A 9,444-nucleotide genomic window follows, 5' to 3' on the forward strand; every position below is an offset into this window, starting at 1 on the left:
TGTTTGATGAGATTCTTCATAGGACATCAACAAAATCTCTTGTTCTTATTCTTCCAACTCATTATCATTTGCCTTCTTTTCCCAGCTAGGACATTCATATTGAAAGTGCCCCAACCTATGACATTTGAAACACTCAATAATTGTACGGTTTAGAGGTTGTCTCCCTCTACCTCTGTCACGTTCTCCTCTATACACACCACAACCCCTTCCTTTGCTTTATCTATCTTCTCGAGCCACTTTCAACACACGTTCTTCCTCTTTGTATCCATGCATTCTTTGTTAATGGGCCAGCAGACTACCATGCAACTCATCAATGCTCAAAATACTTAGATCATTTGACTCTCTTACTAATAAGAAGTTTCCAGGATTTCTCTATCAATTACCTGGAATAAGAAGTTCTTGACCTTCAGATCTTTGAGTTTGGCCTCCTCCACGACCTTCCTTTGTGTTTCACTTGTTGATTTTGTCCCAATTGTCGTAATAGGGATCCCTTCATCCATCAGGTTCCACACCTCCTTCCTCTTGAGAAAATGATTGACATCTTATCTCTCTGTGTTTAACTCACACTCTCATTCACTCTATATCAAGCCCCTCGTGGAGCTCTTATACCAATTGTTGGAAATCAGAAATTTAGAGATAACAAAAAGAAGAAAGATTGCTACAATTGTATTGATAAATTGAAGCTCTCTATATATAGCCTTATTCAAACAAAATAAAAATGTAATTAACCATATTTTCAATGCCAATAAAACAATCATTAAACAATTTTATTATCCGTAAACACTAAATTAAAACGCCTATCTACCACGCCATACTCCCAAATTAATTGGGTCGTTAGCTTCGTGCATATTATATGCGTACCTACCTCACTTTTGCTATCCAAACCACGTCTTATATGTGTTACTCGTGTTAACAAAAAAAAATTATTTATTTAATTTTATTTTATGTCCAACATTAAAGGGAATAGTTGGTATATTAAGTTTCCAACAACTAATGTCCATGTTAATACTTCTCTATGATTTATACTTGATTATATGAATATGCAAGTATAACATTTTCTAAGTTTTAACTCTAGTAATAAGATTTTATAAGACATAACTAGAACACATATATAAAATCTTTAATATAGTGTAGTAATAGGAAATAATCACTATATAAACTATTAAGAGATTTGAACCCAAATGGAAATAATCATGACTAAAAAGAAAAGAAAATTTTGAGAAGGGGAAAGAATTTGAGTGGTAGTGGTAGTGGACAGCTAAGAGAAGAAAATAAGAGACAATGTTGATGTAACGTGTGCGGTAAAAATGAAAGAAGCGAAAATGGAAAAAATAAGTGGAACAAGTGAATGGTAGAAGAAAATCATTACTTTTATAGCATAATAATAAATAATGATAACAATTAGAATTTTACAATTTCTTTTAGAACATATTCAATTATTTATATCACTCATTTATTTTTCTTCTTTAACTTTTTTATGCTTTTAGAAAATAAACTTATCTAAATTTAAAATTGTTAATTGTTTATTACCAAAATAAGGATAAGGATTTGGGCGGTGGTAATAGTTGGTCTAGGTTCTATTCCTCCTAGGCTCAAACTTTAAAATTCCATTAACAAATAAATGCTTCATGTATTAAAATAGTAGAGTCATGCATGAGTATGAATTGAATGAATTGATATTAAATGAATAAGATTCTCATTATTGAATTAAATGAAAAATCAAGTCAATATGACTTATTTATACGAGAGAAAAGAAAAAAAAAAGCTTATAAAATAAGTAACTAACACAACCCTACCTAGCTAATTTCTAACTTCTCAACTTCTCAATTATCTTTAATATTCTGAACGATAGTTTTTAAGACTTTTTATATTTATATATTATAATAAGTTGAGTGCTCAATTTGATTTTCGTCATTATATATAGTGGTTTATATCGATGTATATATTTCTCCATGCTCCCTTACTCTACAAGTGTTTATAAGGTGCACAACCATACCTTCATTGAGGCCAAGAAACTTAGCATCAGGTACAATTCTAGCTAATTTTAGTTGTCACTATACAATTATGAGGAAAAAAATGCATGCACCGAAAATGTTTGTCACTGAATCATCTACTATTCATATTTAATTATTATTTATTCTTCAAAAAATAATACAAATAATGGTGAATAATGTATTGACTGTGTATAAATATTTACGGTTATAATGTATAATGTTAGTCCTGTTCTTTTGTTTTTTGACCCTGGTTTAAAGTCAGGGTAGCTGCTGTTATGTTTTGATCTTGTTTTAGAGTCCTTTCTTTTTTATTAATGAAGGTTGGTGTGCTTTTGCATCCACATCCATTAAATAAAAAATATATAATATCTCTAAAATTATTATATAAAAATGATTTTGTTTTTTCTTCTGATGTTAAATTTTACGTTTTTGTTTTGTAAACCTTTAATTGTTTCATACTCCTGAAACTTATTAATTTTCCTCCATATTTATCTTTTCTTATGCATGGCATGTTAATATGTGATTTTCTAGTGTAATATATACACGATACCCTATATATAAATAAAGAGTGTAATATTTATACATTGACAGTGGTGTAAAGATTTATACACAGATAATATATTATTTATCTTTATTTAAATTAGTTTCCTTAAAAAGTCAATAAATTGAAAATGAATTGTGAATGATAAAAACTCTTACATTATGAAAGTATAAATTTTTTTCTCATATATAAATAAATGCATCACCTAGGGTATTAATATATACTTACTTTCTTGAACTTTTAAATATATAGTTTATATACACAATTGTCCATTCTTAAGCTTTAGTTTTTTAGTAAGGATTTAGGTTGAAAAGCACACTAACTTTCATTAATTACAATGAAAAGACAATATCTCAAGGAATGGCCTAGTTAACATGACACTATTTTATATTTTGCTAATTTTATGATGTAAATTATTATATATCATGCTTAATCACTTAAAAGATTATCTTATTTTCCTTTTCATTTGATGTGAAACTTGTTACATATTAGGTTGCAACTTGGGTTGGAGTAATAGAAGAGAGGTTATTTGAAGTATTATAATCATAGAGAAGAAAGAAGATAGAATATGGAGTTTTGGGGACTTTTCATAGTTGCATTAATGCCAGTTCTGAAGGTACTATTGATCACTGCTCTTGGGACATTACTTGCACTTGATTGCTTTCATATACTTGGCAACAATGCTACCAAACACTTGAATATTGTAAGTCTCTTCCTTTTCTCTATTTATTTTTAGTGTAAATACTGATTTTAGTCTCTCATATTTTTTCGACCTTACCAGTTTAGTTATTCAAAAAAGAAAAGACTTATAATGATCCCAAAAATTTCAAATGTAGGGCAAATTAGTCATTTTTAGCATATTTTACAACACTTGGTAGAAACTAGTTTGACCCAAAAAGACTAATTTGACCCACATTTGAAATTTTTGGAGATCATTTTAGATTTTTTCTTTTTTAAATAACTAAACTGGTAAGGTCGTAAAATATGATGGACTAAAAGGAGTATTTACTCTTATTTTTAATGGGACAAATGCTACTATGGGAGACACATGCAACTCAATCAAAGTGAGCATCAGTGTTTTAAATTGTGGTCGGGATTGCGGTTTGTCGATTGCGGTCATTACTGTCGTTATGATGCGGATTATGGACGTTGCCATGTGAATTATTTTGTGATTAACAATATTTTTTAATCCAACGTGACCTGATACGATCTAAATTGCAGCCCGATGTGGCCACATCATTGTAATTCGGAGTTACACTATATTTGCAATATGATGTAGTTGTAGCAGTCAATGCAACGATAATATTGGGGTCACATCAGTCTACAATTTAAATCACTGGTGTGAATATAGTGAGAGGGACATATATTGCAAGTGTTTAGAGGGACACATATAAAACAATTGGTAAACGAGTGTTTTTTGTCTTTCAAGAATATTACATATATACTCAAGCTCTTTTACTTTTGGCTTTTTCTGTACAGATGGTATTTTTTGTCTTCGCTCCAGCTCTTGTTTGTGGAAATCTAGCTAAAACCATAACTTTAAAGAGCATGATTATGTTGTAAGTTTGTTTTTCAACTTCTTCATTTTCTTTTACTCTTCTATCGTGACATTTGTTTTTAAAATGTTCTCTATTTTAACAAGTTATTTCGCATCACGTGATACGTGTGCTGCAATATTGCGGTTGCAGTAACCGCTGTAGTCATATCATACTTCAATTGCAGTGTGATACTGAATCATAATGATGCAGCCGCATAAGGTTGTAGTGCAACCATATCGGATCGCATTTGGGCTACAACATGTCATATTGGACCATGCCGAATTCAAAAATATATTTTTAATTACAAAATAATTTACACCGCAATGGCCATAATCCACATTGAAATGACCGCATTGATTGCAATCACAATAACCACAACCGTTACCGCAGCCGCAATTTAAAATATTCATACTAACAAATACTCTTTTGCAAATAATGTAGGTGGTTCATGCCATTGAATGTTCTTCTCACATTTATGATTGGAACATTTCTTGGATGGTTACTTATTAAAGTAACTAGAGTTCCTCATCATCTTCAAGGCCTTGTATTAGGGTGTTGTTCTTCAGGTAAAGCCACTTAATTACTAACTTATAATTTTCTCTTTAATGATATTCTCAATGTAAAGGGTGAGCTTCACGCAACAATAAAGTTCTTGCTTAGTGATCATAAGGTCATGAGTTCAAATCTGAAAACAGTCTTTCTACTTCCGAGATAAACTGTGTACATTTATCCTCCTCGAACCTCATTAAGTTTATTTATATGTCTATGATAATTCGGAGTTTGATGTCTACAGGAAATTTGGGGAACTTGCCTCTTATTATTGTTCCAGCTGTTTGTAAAGAAAGAAGCAACCCTTTTGGAGATGTGGATGTTTGCTATAGAAATGCATTAGCATATGTTTCTCTCTCAATGGCAGTAAGACACTAACTTAGGACATTTGGAATTTAAATGTGTTTTTTATATCGCGAATCGCATCATGTCATGCAGTTGGAACCGTATTATATTGTAATTGTGTGTAGCATCAAATCATAAGGATACAGTTACGTCGGGCCACATCAGGCTGCATCAAATTTAAAAATAATTTTTTAATCACGAAAAAATACCATAACAGTCGCATTAATAATAACCACAATCGTAATGATAACTGCCATCACAATTTAAAACACTGGCACATAGCATATGTCATGCTAAAATTTAAAGAGCATGATACAACTATGATACAAGATACAAAATTAATATATGGTTAATGTGAAAACACAAATCTTATAAAATTTATGTAGTTATTATTGCATTTTTCATTTAAGATTGTTTTTCATAGATTTCATTACATTTCTAAATTGTTATAAACTTTTTCAGTGTGTTTCTGGTTTTTCAGCTAGGAGCCATTTTCATATGGTCTTATGCCTACAACATTGTCCGTATATTTTCTCCTAAGATTTCCAATGTTATCAAAGTTGATGGTGCCACACAAAACCCAGTGTCTGGAACAGAAACTGACCCAGAAAACCTTTCAATATGTTCCACAAAAACAATGCATGTTGCTGAGGATAGATTAAGTACTAATGATGATGTCAAGGAACTTGAAATTCAATGCACAATGCCTAATGGACAAGCAAAGGTTATATATAAGTTATGTTATAATTCAAATATATTAGCATTTTTTTAAGATATTCATAAACTCTTTATTATATAAGTACGAGGTGTTCAGTTTATTTAGGTGTGAAGTCTCGATATGAGGGGGAAAGTGAAAGAGTTTACAATTGGAAAAGACTCATGAAATTAATGTCTTAAATGTTTTGGTTCAAGACATGATGTCTCACTTGTAGCTTTTCACTCTTCTCATGCTCAAGTAACAATTGAACTCTATGGTGGTTGGAGGCTCCCCGACAATGGTCTGGTCCAATAAGTGATATCAGAGCTAATGTTTTGACTGAGACATGGTGGACTTAAGGGGGAGCGGACCTATAAGTATGTGCTACTCACACTTAATGGAGAGATTATTGGGTTTATTCAAGTGTGAAGTCTCACGTTGGATATGAGGGAAAGAATAAAATAATTTATAACTAGGAAAGACTCATCAAACTAATGTCTTCAAGTTTTGGTTCAAAACGTGGTATCTTATAGGTCCCTGATTGTGGTTGGCAATGGATAAAATAATTATAAATAAGATTTTGTGTTTGAAATCCAATGAAAATTAGGACATGCATGGCAATTATTAAACAAATAAAGATGTGCAACTCCAATTTCTTGGAGTTAATGAAAATGTAGTGTAGAAAACCTTCATATAGTATTGCATATTTGCATTTTAATCTTTGTTGAGTAGAGTAATATGTATAGAACATTTGGTTAAGATTATGGTCTTACATTTTCAATAATGTTACAGGTACCAAAAAAGGAAAAGATTATGAAACAGCTGAAAATAATAGCTGAAAAGATCAACCTCAAAGTACTATTTGCACCATCCACAATAGGAGCGGTATGTCAAAAATTCTCTTATTTTTCCAAGTAACCTTTCTATTATTTTACATCAATGGAATGACATAGAATGAAGCATAGGAGTTGCATTAACAAAATTAATACATTTCGGTAACGTTTGGTGAGTGAACAAAACAAGATCAAATGTAATATACGTTCTTTTCTTCGTATTCAATCCCTTACATAGTCATGTCATGGCCGGACTAAACCGTCAAGTTTAGCCCGATCATCTCTCAACCAAAGAACACTTCTTAATAAAGATGCTACCTTTTTTTTCTTCCATGTGATACCAGATTGTTGGTTTAATAATTGGTGTAGTCCCTCAATTCAGAAAACTATTAGTTGTTGACCATGCTCCTCTACGTGTGGTTCAAGATTCTATAGACATGCTAGGGTAAGTATTCTCATTCCTCTCCTTCCTCTTGAGCAGATTCTCCATTCCACAATATGTGTGACTCAATGTGTTATGAGGTGTGATTAATTAAAAGAAAAAAAAGTTGACTAATCACGACTCATGGCACATATTATCAGTCAGAAGATAGGCTCCCACATCGGTTATTAAGTTGAAAAGTCAAGGTATTTCATTAGATTGTACTCTTTTATTTTGTTTCATGATTTTCAGGGATGCAGCCATTCCAGCAATGACCTTGTTAGTTGGGGCAAATCTTCTTAAGGGTAATCAGTAACATAAAGGTTAAAGTATACCTCCATATACTTTAAAAAAATTTATTCAAATTCAATCTTCATGTGTAAAATTATTCTCATATTTTTCATTTATTGTTGTAATAACACTATTAGTTGGAGTTGAAGAATAAGGAACAAATTCCAAATTATTGTCACATGTAGGGACCAAATATACACTTTTTTGGTATACATCGCAATCTTTTTCAATTTGGTTCCTATACTTTAACCACCAATAAATGATGTTACAACAATAATAAATACCTAAAACTGAATTATAAAGAAATTTAGAAATGAAATAAAAAATTTTTTTGTATAGGGACCAACCTGAAGACAAGCATAAAGTATTAGGAATAAATTATAAATGTATAGTTTAACCTTAAGAAATTTCTTAACCTTAAATAAATTGGATTGATTTCAGGGTTAAAAGGAGTAAGAAAGCAGCTTCCACTAATTATTGGTATTGCTATGGTTAGATTTATTGCCATGCCAGGAATAGGTATAGGCATTGTTAAAGGTGCTATTCATTTTGGCTTCATCCACCATGATCCATTATATCAATTTCTCTTACTTCTTCAATTTTCTCTTCCACCTGCAGTAAGCATGAGTAAGTATATTTTACTTTATCAAACTTAAAAATGTGTTTTTTTTTTCATATTTGTCAAGTTAAATTCTAGGGAATAAAAAATAACTTAAGCTTGATTATGTTCATGGTCCCTAAAGTTGAACTAGTTTTGGTTTAAGCAGTACACCCTTGACAATGTCTGATTGGTCCAGGATATGGAATGAGATATCCTTAGGAAAAGATGATTTTGTTGGCAATTCCTTATGATTGGTGAAATATCAATCCTAAGATCTTGAATCACATGATTCTCACATACATATATGAAACAAAGGGTGTAGTGTCACATTTGAATTCATGTTCCTGGATGTGCTCCTTTGACCTACCTTTCTAAGAGGGGTTTTGGTGTGATGACTTTCCTCAACCAAATCTTTTATTCCTCTTGGGACTTGCGTTTTCTCTCTGATGGGGAGAGGTGAAAACTGAATTTGATTTGGTGTGTTGGGACCATAACCTTCCTTATGCGTTAACTTATAAGGTTCTCATTATCTCCTATAGGTTAACCTGATGGGTATTTACCATTAAGCTCATATCCATTATCAGCTTTTAGACATCTATGGGGTGTCGGTAATTAAATCACATATAATGTAATCCCAAAATAAATAGTCAATATCATTGTATCAAATATACAATGTCCAACTTAATTATAAATTATAAATTTCTAATAGATCTATGTGCAAACGTGTCCTAGTTTTATGTTAATTGTTAAAATTTGATTAATCCGAGACAAAGAAATGATTGAGTACAGGTGATTTCCGTCAGATAACTATGCTAAAAATTAAATATACATTTTTATGATTGGCAGGTACAATTACTCAATTATTTGGAGCTGGTGAGGGTGAATGTTCAGTTATTATGTTAGCAACTTATTCTTGTTCAGCTGTTTCACTTACTCTATGGTGCACATTCTTTATGTGGCTTGTACTATAATTACTTTAAAAATTGCATCTTAAGATCTAAGATATCTATAGAGTTTGTTAGGACTAGTTTGAGATTCTAATTTGCAAAGCATATATGTTGTGTAATTTGTAAATCTATACTATTGTTTGTAGCCAAAAGAGAAGGAAGAAACTATGAAAAAAGTGTATCATTATGTGTACAATGCATAATTTTTACAGCATGAATATATAGGTATAAATGTTAAGGTTTTGGTGTCAAAAGGAAATATTATATTAGCCCACACTTTTTGTTGTTGTCTGCCGTTACATATATCATGTTAAACAGATATAAGACAAATTCAAATAATATAAGAGTCAATAAATCAGTAATTCTAAGAAAATGTGTAAATCACTTTTATATTATATTGTAACGAACTAAAAATAATGAAAAGTTATCTCTTATATTATTTTGACTTTTCTCCACATAATATCATATTTTGTTTAACTTAATTACATTTATATTCTTTTTTGTTTAAGAGATTACAATTATCTCTCTCATAGGATAGTCATTATAATATAGATGTAAAAAATAATGAATGATTTATGTAATTTCATTAAAACTAATGGAGTATAGTATAATTTATTATAATCATCACAAAAATATTAGAAAGTAGGAGGAATCCAATTCTCCTAAATTCCTTAAGAAACTTGATCT

At 30.8% G+C, this 9,444-nt stretch overlaps 1 protein-coding gene across 1 annotated transcript; it reads left to right on the plus strand.

The window, feature by feature from the left end:
• On the plus strand, positions 1,946 to 8,950 carry LOC109325186 (protein PIN-LIKES 3-like). Its single transcript, XM_019557387.1, has 11 exons — positions 1,946 to 2,026; positions 3,028 to 3,238; positions 4,015 to 4,094; positions 4,515 to 4,639; positions 4,867 to 4,988; positions 5,449 to 5,691; positions 6,457 to 6,549; positions 6,842 to 6,942; positions 7,171 to 7,223; positions 7,651 to 7,836; positions 8,657 to 8,950. The coding sequence occupies exons 2-11, from the start codon at positions 3,104 to 3,106 to the stop codon at positions 8,779 to 8,781; spliced, it is 1,263 nt and encodes a 420-aa protein (XP_019412932.1). The 5' UTR covers positions 1,946 to 2,026; positions 3,028 to 3,103; the 3' UTR covers positions 8,782 to 8,950.

The sequence above is a fragment of the Lupinus angustifolius genome, chromosome LG01, assembly GCF_001865875.1.
Source record: "Lupinus angustifolius cultivar Tanjil chromosome LG01, LupAngTanjil_v1.0, whole genome shotgun sequence".
NCBI lineage: Eukaryota > Viridiplantae > Streptophyta > Magnoliopsida > Fabales > Fabaceae > Lupinus > Lupinus angustifolius.